The sequence below is a fragment of the Cetorhinus maximus genome, chromosome 18, assembly GCF_964194155.1.
Source record: "Cetorhinus maximus chromosome 18, sCetMax3.hap1.1, whole genome shotgun sequence".
NCBI classification, from domain to species: Eukaryota; Metazoa; Chordata; class Chondrichthyes; order Lamniformes; family Cetorhinidae; genus Cetorhinus; species Cetorhinus maximus.
Genome location: NC_135896.1, coordinates 35,462,489 through 35,481,148, shown reverse-complemented (window position 1 = coordinate 35,481,148; position 18,660 = coordinate 35,462,489). Strand labels below are relative to the sequence as shown.

Sequence of the window (18,660 nt, the reverse complement as noted above, 5' to 3'; positions counted from 1 at the left end):
TAGATGAAGTGAGAGATCTTGGCGTACAAGTACACAGGTCCGTACAAGAAGGCAGCAGTTCAAGTAGACAAGGTTGTAAAGAAGGCATATGGAATGCTCTTCATTGGCAGAGGTATAGAAAATAAAAGTAAGGATATAATGGAATTGTATAAAACACTGGTGAGGCCACAACTGGAGTATTGTGTGCAGTTCTGGTCACCACATTATAGGAGAACGTAATAGCTCTGGAGAGAGTGCAGAGGAGGTTTACAAGAATGTTGCCAGGTTTAGAAAAGTGTAGCTACGAGGAGCGATTGGATAGGTTGGGGTTATTTTCCTTGGAACAAAGAAGGCTGAGAGATGACTTGATTGAGGTGTACAAATTTATGAGGGGAATAGATAGAGTGGACAGGATAAATTTGTTTCCCTTGATGGAGAATTCTAAAACTAGGGGACATAGATTCAAGATAAGTGGCAGAAGGTGTAGGGGGGACATGAGGAAGAACCTTTTTACGCAGAGGGTAGTGGGTGTCTGGAATTCGCTGCCCAAGTTGGTGGTAGAGGCAGAAATTTTAAACTTTTAAAAAGTACCTGGATCTGCACCTAAAGTGCTGTAAGTTGCAGGGCTATTGGCCAGGTGCAGGAAGGTAGGATTAGAAAGGGCACCTGGGTGTCCTCGGGCTGGCATGGACAAGATGGGCTGAATGGCCTCTTTCTGTGCTGTAACTTTTCTATGTTCTAATAAGGAGAATGTTACCAGACTTCTATTTAGACTCTAGTGGCAGCACCAAAAACCAAAGAAATAGCAGTCATAGAATGCAAATCTTTCATCACGATTTTCTCCTTTACTGACAGATGTTTGGTTATTCATGGTGAGTTGTAGGAAATACTGTTTTATAAAGACAGAATTAAAGCATATGCTGCAGTTTATTATTATATAACATGGAGACTGTTTATATCTTCACAGCCCTTTCCCTACTGGGTTATCTTGAGGAAGGCTGTGCAGGTGGGATTAGAAAGGGCACCTGGGTGTCTTCGGGCTAGCATAGACAAGATGGGCTGAATGGCCTCCTTCTGTGCTGTAACTTTTCTATGGTTCTATTTCAATGGTTCTATGTTATGTCCTGCTTTTCTGATTTTAAGAACCCTTTAATGCTGCCTAACATGTTTAATGACATCACTATCGCTGGATGCCATATATATCTTATGGATGGTGCCAGAATGCAATTAATGTCGGGCAAGATGAAATCTATTCAGCAGACTCACTCAGATCCATCTGGGCAGCTTCTTTTGAGATCAGCGGTGAGCACTTTGACACTGACTATAGAAGTCCAGACCATAATTTCTCTGCATTCCAACATTCTAACACTTTCAGGTACATGGCAGATGAACTGAGTGCTACCTTTTACTCATCTGTCCCCATTTCTCTCCTGCCCCCTCTCTCTTCCACCTGCCCACTCCCTCTCTTCTATCTCTCCACCCCTTCTATTTTGACCCCCCACACTTTTTTTTCTGCACCCCCCAACCCTCTCTTCAGCTCCCCCACCCTTTGTCTTCTGCCTTCACACCCTCTCTCTTCAGCTGCCTTACCTTCAGTCTTCAGCTCCCCATCTGCCCCCTCCACCCTCTCTCTTCTGCACCCAACTGACCCCATCTTCTCACTTCTGACCTCCCACCCTCTCTCTTCTGCACCCCAATCGCCCCTATCCTTTGACTTCTGACTCCCCCACCCTCACACTTCTCACCTAGTGCTAGTGCTTGTTGTTTGAAGGGTGACACACAAATTTGTTACTTGGACCTGCAAGATCCAAATTAGGTATCTTGAATTGCATTAGCCAGTTGGGCTGCGTGATGTTAGATTCGTGCTCCTTCATAGGCTTCAGGCCCAAGCTGGGGACGGCTGTTTGGGTCCCCTTCTTAAGAGGGCACGCATGCTGGAATCGGCTAGAGGCCGTACGCACCCTGCAGCAGGGCACTATGCCTCCATAACACCGCTGGAGGTGGCATTACAGGGTTCAGATTCTCACCTATTATGACTATGTAGCTTAATTCATTTAATTCAGGGCCACACTTGTGGGGGTGGTGGCGAAAGCAGGCCTGCACAGTAGCTCTTCTGGCCAACCATGGAGCCGAGGTCATTCAAACATACGAATTAGTAACAGGAGTAGGCCACTCTGACCCCTTGAGCCTACTCTGCCATTCAATAAGATCACGGCTGATCTGACATCTCCACATTCCCATCTACCCCCTATAACTTTTCATCCCCATAATTATCAAGAATCTATCTGCCTTAAAATTATTCAAAGACTCTGTTTCCACCGCCTTTTCAGGAAGAAAGTTCCAAAGACTCGACCTTCTGTGAGAAAAAAAACTTCTCCTTGTTTCTATCTTAAATGGATGACCCCTTATTTTTGAAAGGAGACCCCAACAAGATGAAATAGCCTTTCCACATCCACCCTGTCAAGACCCTTCAGGATCTTTTATGTTTCAATCAAGTCACCTCTTATTCTTCTAAGCTCCGGTGGATGCAAGCCTAGCGTGTCCAATCTTCCCTCGTAAGACAACCCGTCCATTCCAGGTATGAGTTTAGCAAACCTTCTCTGAACTGCTTCCAATGCATTTACATTCTTCCTTAAATAAGGAGACCTATACTGTACCCAGTGCTCCAGATGTGGTCTCACCAATGTCTTGTATAACTGAAGCATACCCTCCCTACCTTTGTCTTTAATACCCCTCGCAATAAATGCTAATATGCCACTAGCCTTCTTAATTACTTGATGTACCTGCATACTAACCTTTTGCAATTTATGCACTAGAACACCATTTAGATAATATGCTTTTTTATTCTTCCTGCCAAAATGGACAATTTCAGATTTTCCAACATTTTACTCCAATAGCCAGATCTTTGCCCACTCACTTAACCTATCTATATCCCTTTGTAGCCTCCTTATGTCCTCTTCACAACTTACTTTCCTACCTACCTTTGTATCATCAGCAAATTTAGTAACCATCTCTTTGGTCCCTTCATCCAAGTCATTCATATAAATTGTAAAAAGTTGAAGCCCCGGCACTGAACCCTGTGGCAGACCACTCGTTACATCTTGCCAAACAGAAAATGATTCATTTATGCCTACTAACTGTTTCCTGTTAGCTTGCCAATCTTCTATCTATGCCAATATGCCACCTCCAACACCATAAGTTTTTATTTTCCACAGTAACCTTTGATGTGGCACTTTATCAAATGCCTTCTGGAAATTTAAGTACTGTACATCCACCCGGTTCCCTTTATTCACTGCATATGTTACTTCCTCAAAGAACTCTAATAAATTAGTCAAACATTATTTCCCCTTCACAAAAACCATGTTGACTCTGCCTGATTGCCTTGAACTTTTCTAAGTGCCCTGCCATGTTTTTAATAATAGGTTGTAACATCTTCCTTATGATAGATGTTAAGATAAGAGGCCTGTTGTTCCCTGCTTTCTGCTTCCCTCCCTTTTTGAATAAAGGAGTAATATTCGCTATTTTCCAATCAAATGGAACCTTCCCCGAATCTAGAGAATATTGGAAAATTAAAACTAATGCATCAACAATTTCACTCGCTACTTCTTTTAAGACCCCAGGATGAAATCCATCAGGACTCAGGAACTTGGTAACCCCCAGCAACCAGAATTTGCTCAGTACCACTCCCCATTCTTGTAATTTTCTTGAGTTCCTCCCTCCCTTCCATTTCCTGCTTTACAGCTATTTCTGGGATGTTACTTTTATCCTCTATAGTGAAAACCAGTGCAAAATAGTTGTTCAATTCATCTGCCATGTCCTTATTTTCCATTATTAATTTCCCAGCCTCATTTTCTCTAGGATCAACAGTCACCTTGTTCACTCTTTTTAAAATATCTATAGAAACTCTTACTGTTTTTATATTTCTAGCTAGCTTTCTCTCGCACTCTTAATTTTTCCTTCCTTATTAACCTTTTAGTCGTTCTTTGATGTTTTTTATATCTGTCCAATCAAGAGCTGAATCCCAACTTTCTGTGGGACAAGAAAGAAAACAACAAAAATCTCAGGCGTTGGTATGTCAGTTGAAAGTTCTGCTTAGAGTGAAGCTAGTAAGAAGGACAAAGCTGGCATATTCTGGGCTAGCTAGCCAGGTTCCAGACACAAAGACTGTCAAAGTAGTATTTATTTTGGCCTACAAAAGGGTCGGTTCACTTATCTTTGTTATTTTTACGGTTTTTTATGTTCCAATCTTTACAACTGTCAGCTGACATACCCTTTTCAGTGACTTATGATGTCGTCATGAGTTACTAGTTATCTCCCATCTATTAATTACCTCCGCCACTGAAGGTGGGTGGAGGTAATGTTTTCAACCATGTTTGTCAGTCTGTTTGTCTATAAACAAAAATCTCAACAACTAATGGACGGATGTCAACAAAATTTGGTACTCAGATAGAGTATGGCCCAAGGAAGAACTAGTCAGTTTTTGGCAAAGATGCAGATCTGAATCCGGATCCTGGAATTTTTAAAGGAGCTGTTAACATTGGGAGATAGGGTGAATTAACTTTTTTTTTTAGAATGTGTGGGTTGTTTTAGAATGTTGTGGATTGTCTCAGCTGCCGTAGTGGAATTTGTCACAGCTGTCAAAATGTGAGCAGAATTTTTAGAGCAGGTTGTTGGATGTGGATTGGACTGGAGCCTCTTCAGTAAAATGGATGCTCTTAATAAAAAGATTTTGTTTTTCAGCTTTTTAGTAACACGTATCAACTAGGTAGGATAAAGCCTCAAGGAAAAGCTGTGTAATTATAATAATGTTGAATTAACACAGCATGGCAGACTTCTCAGTCTTCTACTGAGTGCCTTCTTCACTTGTCTATAGATGCTTTCAAAAGACTCTAGTAGTATGATGCGACACAATAGATTGTTTTAAATTACCTGATGATTCCCATTTCATTGACATTCATATGGAATAATTAGACAGCACTGCACTTTTGGATCAATATTTTATATTTATGTGAGTTAAGCCATATACAAAATATTTTGCAAAACACACTAGATATAAATAATGGTAGCTATTTGGATAGAACAATGCACAAAAAAGATGTGGAAAATATTCATTTGAGATCAGCTTGTGCTATATTCAATAAGTGGCCATTGCTCTTTTCAGCAACTTAAAGGTTGCACTTTTTGACTGGGACTCGTAAAGTCAGATAAATGTTATTGTACTTCAGCACTTATATAGCGCTCCTCACCGGAAACAAGTTCAAGGGAGAAAGAGAAGGGAAGGGTACTCAGAAATATGTTAGATGAGTTAAGGAAGTAAAAGCCAGATAGTGGATAGCGGTGCAGGACAGCTCATGTCTGGAGTATCTGACATTATGCACCATGAGTTACAAGGCGTAATCAGTGGCTACATTGACAGCCATGTTCTCTTTATATTTGACCTTAGTAGGTCTTTTAATTAAGAACTTTCAAAACAAACTCCAGCTTATTTATTCAGTAACAAAGAGAATGCTTTACATACAAAATGCAGACTGCTTTATCGTTGACTATATATAAGTGCAAAAAGCACAAATTTTGGTTTTGACCTAGTAATTTAAGAACTCAACTTGTTCGGTCTGGTGGAATAAAAGTGACTAGGAATTGCTAGTTAACCTCTATATAAGAATCAAATATTTCAAATGAATACATATGAAGCCTCAATCAGATAATTTCCACTAATATGGTACACGTTTGTGAATTTTTGCTTCGAAGCATACAATTCATTATTTTAACATTATTGCATTATTAGTTTAGCAGGTTTCCATAAAGCTGAGCCTTCGTGAGGCTGTCCTTCCTATAAAGGCCACTTATCTTTGAAGATTTTTCTTGTTTGCTATTTGAAACAACATCATCCAAGGGAACATTATGGACCACTAATAATTTAATGGGATACTGGCGCAAGGACTTTACTGAAGTATTTGGAGCAACATCAATTTTTTTAATGTTAACAACATTATTTGCACTTTTGGTGTACATTTGATTTGTGTTCTTTTCACTTAGCAAAGTTTTAGGGTCATCTTCTGTATCTTTTTGCCAAGGTATGGAGAGACTCTCTTGTTTCTTGCAATCAATTTCTGAACAAGGTTGGCAGTTCATGGTTCCAAAGGCTGCTTCTGTAATGTTACTCTGGCTGGTATCCTCTCCATCAGAGAAATTATCTTCTCTAGTGAAAAATTGGTTTACTTGGTTGTTTTTCATCAGACTACTACCAAGCTGCTGTTTGGTATGGTTGCTCGATGAAATCTTTCCAGAAATCCTGTATGAAGAGGTATTTCTACAATGCATGTTGACTTTCTTACATTGATCCATTCTATTTTTTTCTAGATCATGCAGATTCCCTTGATCACTATATTGTTTTGGGACTCTGACATGTTGAATATTCATCCAGGACAAATGTGGTGAATCACTGAAGTCTATTGGAAGAGTTGCAGAGCAGTGCTGAGTGCCATCCTGATAACCATGTGCCACATCTATGAGTTGTTGTTGTGGCCTTGCCTGAATAAAACTATATTTGTTTCCTTGCTCTTCTGAAGTGTTGCAGTTTCTTTCATAAATATCATCTCTCAAACCAAGTTGTTGGGTTGGACTCAAGGTGGTTTTGGCTTGTGTGATCCCTTTTTTCTCGGCTGTCATAATGCAGCTTGGATAGATGGAGGAAATAGGTACTGATGCAGCATAATTGGGAAGGGTATCACTTGTGACAATTTTACTGAAGCTCTCTGTGGGAAGGGTATCATTTGTGAGAATTTTACTGAAGCCCTCTGTTTCTGTGAAGCTATCTGTAAAGTTCGGTGTTTGAAAAAAATGCTTATCTTTAACTTGCCTTCTTTGTTCTGCAGGGCTACAAAGAGCTTTGTCACTTTGATATAAATTAGACTTGCATGGAAACCCTTGGTCAGGTTTGTTAGTATTCTTCAAATGGCTATGTATAACCTGACTTGGGAGCGAGACAGGAAGTGGGGCACCTGATAAATTGGTTGGTTCAGGGTTTTCTAAAAACTTAGCTTGGGTGTTGAAGAAAGATGAATGACATGCAGTCCCAGGAATACCATATCCAGATTTCTCTGTATAGATTCTGGCCCTCTCTTGAATTTCTGATGGCAGCTGTGGATAATAAACAAATTGTCAGGCAATGCTACAATCTGAGTTTACATATAAATAATGAATACAGTACAGACACTTCAGTGGTTCTATTTGACACTTGAGAACACGCAACAAAAATCAATTTCCTATCAATTTAAGGAGACTTTTGAATGTGTGAAGAGATGTGGCAAGGTGGAGGTGTTTGACAGAATTTCAAAATTCTGCAGCCTGAGATGGCTGAGGACTCTCATTAATGATTGATCTTGTGAGGTGTTGCAATGGAATGCATGCAATGGTGCAAGAGCAGCTGGTTAGCATTAATTTCAGCAGCGGCCCTGTGCTATTACATAATACTGCACAAGTAATCACCTTGGCTAAATGGTAGGACTTCTTTCTGAACAATAAATATTACCCACATCCTAGGAACAATTTTTATTAAAACTGAGATGTATGACGCTGGAGTTTACTCATTTGCAGTAACATATTTGAAGCTTTTTCCTCATTGCAGGCATTAGGCAGAACCCTATATTCTGGCTTTCGTGCTCTTAGGTCCAGGATCCAGGCCTTTCGGGGTTGGAAAGAAGCCATTGTAGAATCATGGAATAGAATCACAGAATGATTACAGCACAGAAGGAGGCCATTCAATCCATCATGTCCCTACTGACTTTATGCAAGAGCAGTTTGCTTAATGTCACTGCCCTTGCCGCCTTTACCTCATGATGGGCACAAGATCCTGGGCCCAATAGAATGACGATGACTGGACATGACCTGTATGATGTTAGGGCAATGCCAAGCATCATCCCCCTGTCTCAGAGTTCTATGAAAATAGCACAAGATTGCAAGAATAGGCTGCCCAGACATATGCTGAAGAGAGGCAGCCTGCAGCAGGTCCTTCCCAGCACAAAGCTGCTATGAGAAAAGAGTGACCTCAGTCGCATAAGAGCTGCCAACTTCCTCTCAGCTGTACTGGTCCTCAGGGTGGACCTTGGAGAAGCACAGAAAGAGGTGAAAAGCGTGTTAAGAAACTCACCGGAGCATGGTTTGAAGGAGTAGTAAATTCACAAATAATGTAATAAAAAAAAACACTTTGTTAATGCTCAGTTCTTCATGATGCTTATACTGTTTTGCATTATCTAGTGCAGAGGTGGCCAAAATTACTGAACCTAAGAGTTGCATACGATACTAGAGGTTCAAGAATTGGACAACCATCACTGCCCACATCAACCATGAATGGGCTTACAAGAAAGGCGAAGCAGGAGCTCAACTTCTGCAAGTCATCAGACCTGCCTCGATTCCTGAGTACACACTAGCATCAAATTAGAAACACAATTTCAACTCTTCTGCCGTGCCAAGCAGAACGCCACTGCTCCAGAGGGGTACCTTTGCCCAACAGCCTGCAGCATGGAGTCTCCAACCTTTGGCTGCCTTCTTGGATCTTCAGGGCTTTTCCTTAGCTCTCTTCGATTACTAAAACACTTTCTCTAATTACCTTAACTCAACTGGGACCTGTTCCTGTTCCTTGTCTCTTGCCCCTGCCTCTGGAACACCTCGTGGGACCTCTCTCTTGTCTTTCTTTCTGGGACAATTCCTGACTATAGCACTCCACACCCGGTCACCTGACCTAGGTTTTCGCGTCCTTTTTTTCCCTATGCGCAGGTGCGCAGTGCCTGTCCAGAACCTGAAGAACAAAAAGTTGCTGGAGTGCGCATGTGCAACCCATTCCCAGCCTGTGCATTGTGCGGGAAGTCCGAAGACTGTCGGGACTTGAGTTCCTCACAAGCAGGTAAGTTTGGGTTTCGTAACACAGTTTATATTAATGTGAGACACAAAAATGTGTGCAGCCAATAATTTTCGGTGATCTGCAGAGCACAGCAACCACAGCACAGGAGACACACCCAGGTACGTGTTACAGGTTCTTCCTATGCTCTCAAGACATCTTTGGTTCTCTCAATGACTGTTCTAGTAGAGGTATGCACCTTGTTGTAATTCTCCTCAGCATTTTCTTGCCGCTCACAGAATGATCATTATCCACAGAAGCAAGGTGTAAGATTTATTTCCCAAAAGCCATGTGCACACATCACTCTCTTTCTTGAACAAATCAGAGGTTGGAATTCCTAAGGACGAAGGCACCATGGGTTGAATTTTTCGTGGGCGTGCACCTGACCCGCTCGAGTGTAAAATGACATGCGATATTTCAGTCGGCGGGCACGTGCAGGAGTCAGCAGCACACCTGCCGACAATTAACAGGCCTATTAAGGCCATTAAAGTATGAATTGAATTCAATTTTTCACTGCCCATCCAACCTTATGGTTGGTAGGCAGGCGATCGGCCAGGTGGCCTTTGGATTTTTTTATGAAACCTCATCCACGGGTGGGGTGAGGTTTCCAACAGGAATTAAAATTTTTAAAAATGTTTAAATGTCATTTATAACATGTTCCTGCTCAGTCACATGAGGGGATATGTTTTTAACACTTGTAAGTTTTTTATTTTTGATTTAAAAAATCTTCAGCTCCCTGAGGCAGCTCCACACTTGCCCTCCTCCCGCCTCCACCCCAGCGGCACTCAGCGCTGTAACACATGTTTCGCGCACGCTGGCCGTTAATTGGCCAGCCAGCGTGAAATCAATGTCGGGACCCGATTGCGGGCAGTGGTTGGCTTCGCAACTGCTCCCGGACCCGCTCGCTGCGCATGCCGGTGAGGTAAAAATCCTGCCCCATGACAACAAGCTATTATATTGACTGTAGAATTCTTTGGAACTCGTCACACACTATATCAAAAAGTAAGATCTGTGTGGAGTTTGTGAGGTTTATTATCTTGTGGCCATATCCAACTCAAATACTGCATCATTCTCTTTGCTTCTTTCCTGTATCCCTCCACTCCCTTAAAATGGTGAACAAGGAATGCCCTTTGGGACGCTCATGTTGCTGAATCTAGACTTCTTACTTTAGATGGATGTGAAAATTCGCCAGACTTGGGATATCAGAGGAAAGTCCACTTTTGCAGAGGTGCACTGCAAAAGAAAACTGCTGCAAAAAATTACTTAAAATGCCACAGCTCACTATTTAAAGTTTCTTTGGCCTAAAAACTAGATGCATTTTTCATACTTGCCTAATTTATTTGGATCTTGCTTACCCTTAGTACTTTGGGAGCACACCAATTTACTGAAATTAGGAATCAGCAGGCAGATTATGGAGAGTTTCCAGATGTACTTTAAAAATGCCACTGCCGTTATGGGATTGAAATTTGGTGTAATCATGTTCCATCTGAATTCGGAGGCCTCAAAAAGTCCTAATATCATTTCAGCACAGAGGAGGTGTTGAAAATGGTGACTCAATTCAGCATTGCTTTGCTTTATCCTTTGGTGAGGCCCTGGGGATGCATTTGTTTATAGGTACTTACATTGTTTTCTGTTAATTTGTCTATGGTTGATGTGGCTTCCATTAGATGATTGCATAAAGTGATTACTTCATGGCTGAGATTTTTCTTTTCTTCTTGATGCGTTTGTGCCTGTGTGTATAGATAATGAATAAAATCAAATAAAATTGCAAAAGATGAATTAGCTAGTGTTTTTGACCTATATATATATATATATTTATATATATAATTTACAAGGAGTATTTCATAATATTAGATTAAATAACAAAATAACTGCGCTTCATAAAATAATAATGCACTGTATTCATTGTGATAAAATATTAAGCCTTGTCGATTGATTCATTTTCAATTAAATTTACTTAAAATTTATCCAGATTGTGTTGTATTTATTGCAATAAATTAAATCACTATCAATTGAAATATATTTAGTTGGCATTGTGTTTATATTTATTTGGTAAATAAAGCAAGCTAGGAACATTTAAAAGAATTTTCAGTTTGTATAATGCTTCAGTAATGGTAACCTGACAAAATGATATTCAGTTTAAGCATCTAAATAGTTTTTTTTCTCTGCTGTTAAAAGTTTTCCTGTGAAGTAGTCCTTGCCTCTCAAAAGCAAACACAAATATATCAACCTGCCTTTACACTTCAGATTTCAACTTGCTCCTGTCACACCAATATAGTTTCCTCTTGATTCTATTCTTTCCTCCCATCTGATACTTTCTGCCACATTGAGGCCAGAGAAGCAAAAAAATGTCTTCGTTTCCTTTTCGTTATGATGTATAGTCCACCTCCATCTCCATCCCTTAACAGGCTACTTACCAGGCTCTGCTTGGTTGAACCCTTCACACTGAAACATTCAGTTCAATCACTTCATCCAGATATATTGTGTCACATTCGGAACCCAGTTATGCCTGACTTTTTGTAGAATATCTGAAAGATACTTTGTTCTAATTCTACTTAAGCCCTCTCTGGTTTTTTTCTTCCATTACATTCATGGCTACGTGGATGCAATTTCCTTCTCTTTCTTTTGAGATGGAGGACTTCACTTCCAATTTTCATTTATTCTTCTCATCTTTACATGGTCAATCGTTGAAACTTTCCTGCCTGGACTTTCCGTGAACAGCAAGTTTTTCACAGACACCTACTAGAAATCTGTTGACTTGATTATAAATAGTACTGTACTATGCTCTTTCCTCACAGACTGTGAGCTAAGGAATAGGGAATAGAACATGACAGATGTTAGATCCATTTTTAACAACACACAGTGAACATAGTGCAATTCTATTTTCAACAGTTTCTTCTTCAGTTGTCTGCCTGAAGGCAGGTCCTTGATAATTATTTGCCTAAGCATGACAAAGTGCTATGATTTTTTTTACCATGGGTAGGGTGAAGAGGCAGGCCCCAAGTCTACCTAGCTGGAAAGGGATTGAACCCCATGCTATTGGCATTAACCTGATCCACATGCTAGCCATCCAGCCAACTGAGCTAACCAACCAAACACCCTTTCAACAGCTATGGGCACCTTTTTGTACTATTCCCGTGTCACAGGACTACAAGAGCATTTATATATCCCTTGGTTATGTGCCAAACAAGGCAATAGCACAGCTATCTGAATTTTAAATGTTTAGAAAAAATCTGTTATTTTTCACCTTGCTACATTTAAAATTTCTAGTTCTTTATCCCAGCTTTGGTCATATCCACTTCGTGACTGTTTTATCCAACAAGAATTTCTGAAATTTCTTCTTTACCTGAGGTTGACAGGGACTTTTACCATATTTTTTTCCACTTCCTATGTCTCCACTTTCAATCCCCTCTTCCAGTGAGTGTCCTCTTGTTCTTGGCTTCTGTTCTCTTAGCTTCTACATTCACCAGATCACCTGCCATTTCTACCACCTATAAAAACCCACTACTAAGGACATCACTTTATTTATTTCTGTCTCTGCTTTCAAGGGCAACCATTTCCTCTGTGACATCTTTGTTCATTTTTCCGTAACACTGACTCCCAACTGCTCTTCACTGGTGCTGTACAACTGTAACAGATACAAAATTTACTGATTCACGTTTTTTTATACCATTGCCCATGGCAGCAAATGTTCTTTTCGTGTGATACAGCAATTCCTTTGTAATCCTTCCAATGCAGTCTAATGCTCACAGTGCAGTCGTCTGGAAACCACTTTGCTGAACCTCTATGTTTTGTCTGCAAGTATGATCCTAACCTCCCTATGGATTGCCAAAAAAAATCCCACTCGATTCTCACTCTGAGCTTTCCTTCTTTGGCTTCTTCCACTATCCCAACCAAATGCAATACAAGCTTCAACAGTGATATCTTAACTTTCTTCCAGCGTTCTACAGCTCTCAACTCTGTATCATGATTTTAGCAACTCCATTCGCCACCCTGGAAGGTTTTTTGTAATTTTCCCTGGCTTAGCTATTTCCATGTCCCTTTGATTTTTTAATGTCTTTTCATTGCCTCACTGAGATGATCTTTGTATATTATCTGCCAATTTTTCAAATGAACTATTTTGCAGGCAGTTAAATTCATCAACGACCTTTCTGTGATAGGAGTCATTAACCTTAACTTCAGCTATTGTTCTTTTTTCCCCATTTGATTCAATTGTATTAAGAGACTGACTTAATTTTCTAGTTCTAAACTAGGGTCTACGCTCAAAAAGCTAACGTGTTTTTTTTCTCCTTTCAGATGCTGATAGACTTGCTCTATATTTCCAGCATTTTCTTTTTTGAATTAAAATTGTTATACTATGCAACAATTGCTTTCTAAATGTAATGATACATTGAAGAATTTGTGATTTTTCTTGGAAACCATTATAAATATATAGTTGTGTCCACTTCTTTTCTATACTGGATCTGTATTAATGGAGGACTTTACGAGATCTCCAGTGAGTCTAAATGCAATATTTAATTGAAGATTCCAAACAAGTTAATCACAACAATGGAGATTAGCTATGTTAATATTTAGGACCTTTGTTGTTTTCACTTAAAGTATAGCATTGGCAACGCAGGCTGGTGTTATGAGCCACAATGTTTTCTTAACCACAAGTTCCCAGTCAGACAATAATTAAGATATAAAAATATCTTGCCAACCTTTAATCTTAATGTTTCTTAAAAAGTTATTTTTATGTGTGTTTATCAGGATGAGGATGTCATTGTTGAAATAAATATTTTTCCAATTTAGGTACTCAACATCCATTTGAGGCATTCCAAGCATAGGTGCATTAATATTATAAACTACTCTTTCAACTCTGTTCAAACAATATTTCTTGATCCAAACCTCAGAAAAGCATCTCCTAACACATAAATGTAAGTTGCTATAGTAACATACCAGATATCCTTGGGACTTCTCTAACCAAGATAGTTAGCATACCCAATTTCAACCCGTTTTCTGCCTTGGACATAGGAATTGGCGGGGGAAAGAAAAGACTAAGGTTTATCTTGTTTTTCTTCTATCATCCTGTAGTTGCATGATATGAAGACAATGGGTTTGTCCTAGCTGTCAGTCTACAGAGACGCAGAAATGATTGAAGAAAACCCCATTGGTGGAGAGCTTTGAGAACCATGGCCTGAATTTTCCCGTCGGCGATTTGAAGACAGGGCCCACTTGCCGACGGGAAAATGACGTGGGATGACATCGGGAGGAACCACTGACGTCATCCCAGTCCATTTAGATATTAAGGAAGGCGGGCGGACAGCGAAATCAGCTGTCTGCCCGCCGACCTGTCAATGGCCAATTAACGCCATTGACAGGATAATTAAGGTAGTTAAAGGCCCTGCCCGTCCAACCTTAAGGCTGGCGGGCAGGCCAGGAGCCCCAGCGGGCAATAGAAAAAACATAAAACCTCATCCACTGGTGGGATGAGGTTTCATGTCCGTTTTAAAAATGTTTAATAAATTTTGTCATCGTTACATGAGGGGGACATGTTAATAATTTTTTTATTTTTCTATTTTTTAAGTTTGTAAAACTTTCACTGATCTCCCTGAGACAGCACTTAGTCTCAGGGAGCAGTGTGAAGCGCGAAAGAGTGCACTTTGACAGATGGGCAATCCCCACCCCCCACCGCACAGGAAGCGCATAATGGTTCCCATTGGGAAGGCCGCTGGGTGGGCCTTAATTGGCCCGCCCACTTAAAATGGCGGCAGGGCCTGCTTTGGCGGCGAAGTTCGGCTGCCCGCCTGCCGCCGAGCCGGTGGGGCCCGCCCGCCAACCTAGGGCAAAATTCTGCGCCATAAGTTCAAAGTTTCCTGTTCCTCCCAAGCATGCTACACTTACCAATGTCATGTCTCAAATTAAGCATATACTACATCTCAAATGTTAGTTTCTTAAAGAAATTTCCAAATCCATAACATTGCCTGACTCTGCCCCTGCCTCAGCTCATCTGCTGATGAAACCCACATCCCATGTCCTTGTAACCGCTAGACTTGACTATTCTAACTTACCCTTGGCCAGCTTCCCAGGTTCGACCCTCAGAAAACTTCATGTAATCCAAAAATCTGCCACCTGCATCCTAATTTGCACCATGTCCCATCACCCATGTGCACGCTGATCTACATTGCAATGACTCATATTTTAAAGTTCTCATCCTTTCTTACAAAACCCCATGGCCTAACCCCTCCCTGTATCTGTAATTGTATACAGACCCACAACCCCCTAAGATATCTGTGTTCCTCTAATTCTGTCTCTTAAGTATCTCTGATTTTAATCACTCCAACATTATTGCCGTGCCTTCAGCTGCCAAGGTCTTGAGCTCTGAAATTCCTTCCTTTAGGCTCTCTGCCTCTCCAACTCCATTCCCTCTTTTATGATGGCCATTAAAATTTACCCCTTTAACCAAGCCTTATCTTCTTTCATGGCTTGATGTCAAATTTTGTTTTGTGACACTCCTATGAAGTACCCTGGGACATTTTATTCCATTAAAGGCCCTGTATAAATACAAATTGTTGTTGTTGTAATCTATTTAATTTGCATTTGAATAAATGGAGATGAACTACCTCTAATGCATCCTTAGAGAGCATGCTCCATAGATTGATCTCACTGTAAATATTGGCCCCGGTATTTGTGGGGAAGGAAGCAGGCTTGGCTTGTGGGCCAGGTCATGGGGAAGCACTTCTGCTCCTTCTGATTCACAAGCAGCATCATAAGGGCACTTACCCGATGGACCCTGCTTCTTGCCTCCCTTTAGCTGCTGGGTTTTCTGGGAAAACTGGAGCATTGTTAATAAAAGTAAAACTCTGGACAGAATTTTTCGCCCATTGTGTGGGCGCTGCCCAACACGCTTGAGCATAAACGATGACATCGGGTGAGCGCCCTGATGTGTGGGCATAATTTTTCGAACAGCGTGGGGGTGCACACCCAATAAGCTCAAGCATAAAATAGTAGGAGATGATGTCGGGTGAGCGCCCTGACATCATCACGCGCTCATGTGATATTTCGCTCAGCAGGTGCACGTGGGTGCCGGAGCCGTGCCCGCCATTAATTAAAAGGCCAGTTAAGGCCATTAAAAAGTCACCGATTTTTTGTTGCCTGTGCGATTTCGCACTCATCACACGAGCAAAATGGGCAGGCGGCCAGCCAACAATTTCAAAAACCTCATCCACAGGCGGGATAAAAAGGATTAGCAGCATTGCCAGTGTGAGTAGTGAGGAGTTTGGTAGATAGTTTGCTTTTGGTAACTTATTGGTATATGGCAGCTTCATCTCCGTTTGGGGCTTCATTGTTAGCACTTCCAGGCTTGATTTCAGGACTCCTTGGTGTCTCCAAGAACCCCAGAGAATTCAGACGATGTGGACCCTTCCAGGTATCAGACAGCCTTCCCTTACTCTGGTAATGGGGATTGTGGTCTCCGCTGGAGGCACCTCCTCTGAGGAGGAAGAGTGGGGCAGAAGGGAGAGGAGGCCAGGTGTCCCTGTGCAGCTTCCAGTGGAGGGACCTGTGGGAGGAGAGGCGCAGGCACAAGGGGCGCAGGCCAGCTGGCAGTCCAAGGCAGAAGGGGCCGCAGAAGATGCCATTATCCTGCTGCCGGGGTTTACAGGCAGCGATGCAGCTACCTCATGTCCGAGATGCAATGCCAAAGGAGCCACTGCCTCTCAAGAGACTGTGATCTCCACCTGTCAGATGATTGGGCCTGAAATCACCTCCAACTATCTGGGTGGTCACCCCATGCCAGTGGCTCTGAAGGTCACAGTGGCCCTCAATTTCTATGCCTCTGGCTCTTTCCAGGGGTCAATGGGGGATCTGTGTGAAGTGTCCCAATCAGCTGTCCATAGTTGCGTCAAGCTGGGACAGAAGCTCTGTTTGGATGAGGCCAGCCAGGCTGAGCGAGCCAGAGGCTTTGCAGCAATTGCTGGGTTCCCCCGCGTCCAGGGTGCCATCGACTGCACACATGTGGCCATTAGGCACAAGTGGGTCAGTCGGGTGCCGTCATCAACAGGAAGGGATTCCATTCCATGAATGTGAAGACAGGATGCAGATTCTACAAGTCTGTGCAAGGTACCCTGGCAGCTCCCATGATGCATACATCCTGAGGCTCTTCAGTGCTCCAACCCGGCTGGATGAATGGCTGCTGGGTGACAAGGGCTATCCCTTGAAAGGGTGGCTTATTACCCCTCTCCGCCACCCAAGAACAGAGGCAGAGCAGCGGTATAACAGGAGTCATGCCTCCAAGGACAGTGATAGAGAGGACCATAGGTCTTCTGACGACCCGCTTCCGATGCCTGGACCATTCAGGGGGAGCATGACAAAACCCCCCAGAGTGGGTGTCACTGATAGTGGTTACATGCTGTGTTCTCCACACTCTGGCACTGGCAAGGGGGGGACCCACTGCACAGACCACAGATAATGAATCCAGTAGTGAGTCAGAAGAGGAGCACGGTGAGGAGAACACTGAGGGCGTGGAGGCAGACCTCTGTAACCTCCAGGGAGGAAGGGACACCTTGATCCAACGCTTCTTCAGCTAGGCTGCCAAATAAGTGCTACCACCTCATGCCAGGCCTGCCGCCTCCATCCTGGGTGTCTAAAATGGCCCTTTCCTTTGACCCCAAAGTCCACTCTGCCTGTGGAGAAAGATTTCGAGTAACCCACGTCCAGCATTACATATTGGCATACCCTGCATCACGTTAAATAAAAAAAGTGATGCAAACTCAGGCCATTATGACAAAGAAAATTTATCTCATGTTGACAGTCAAAAAAAATTAACAGAACCTTCTCTGGTCTTCAACCCCAGATGAGTTCAAATAAACAAAACATTGCACAACAGAAGATCACCCATGACCAGTCCCTCTTGTGCTCATGGTGCCTTAAACTTACATTTGCAAGTGCTACATCTAGGTGCTTCCCTCGCTGGCACTGGCATTGGAGGCAGCCTGCTGACTCTGTTGTCCTGTTGGCCTTGATGACCTTGGCGGTCGTCCTCTGGCCAGTGGAACTTGTGCTGGCCCTGCCTAGAAGGGAGTGACCAGTGCCACAGCTGGCATCTCCCCGGTCGCCGCAGCCTCATCAGATGCCACGGTCACTGGCAGAGGGGCGGAGGAGCTGCTGCCATCACCCAGAGTGCCCTGTGAGAAGCTCGCAGAGATGACAAGCAGCTCGTGCGCTAATGTGAGCTTGCTCTGGACCTCCTTGCTCACCACTGATGGACGGGCACCTAGCTGGGATACTGGGTGCTGAGGTCAGTGCCTGTGTGAGGGCTTGCAGGTCCGAGCAACCCCAGGGACCCTGATTCTTCTCCTAGAGCTGCCTCTCCATGAGAATCACCCCTCTCTCAATGGAGGAGGCAGTGCGCTCGGCTATGAGGGTCAATGCAATGCTGACGCTCCGCATGGATTCCTCCATCACGGAGACCGTGGCACGCATACACTCATGGATCTCTGCCAGATCCTCCCACACATCTCGCTGGACATCCAGCATCTGCCGTCTAATGGACGACTCCAGAGGCTCATCATCTGCCTTCAAATGAGCATGGTCCTGGTCTCCAGCAGTCCTCCGACCGGGGCACCCTGGGCACTCTCTGCCTCCGCCTGCTCATCAAGTGAGTGTGAAGTGCCCTCACCGCTGTGCTCCGACATTATAGCCACCAATCTAACGCCCACCAAGGTTCTGGTCTCTGCGCTGGTGCCTGGTTCAGAGAGCGGGTGTGACACGGGTGCAGCTGAAGCCCGGCGGCCCTCTGGCATCAG

At 42.9% G+C, this 18,660-nt stretch overlaps 1 protein-coding gene across 1 annotated transcript in view; it reads right to left on the bottom strand.

Annotated features, from left to right (window-relative positions):
• Positions 1-4,962: 4,962 nt before the first annotated feature.
• begain (brain-enriched guanylate kinase-associated) overlaps positions 4,963-18,660 on the bottom strand; it is a 52,309-nt gene continuing 38,611 nt past the window's right edge. Inside the window, exons 5-6 of the mRNA XM_078563406.1 lie at positions 10,498-10,605; positions 4,963-6,732 (exon numbers count right to left, since the gene is read on the bottom strand). Coding sequence (XP_078419532.1) covers positions 5,761-6,732; positions 10,498-10,605 — 1,080 coding nt within the window. The 3' untranslated portion in view covers positions 4,963-5,760. The remainder of the gene's footprint in view (positions 6,733-10,497; positions 10,606-18,660) is intronic.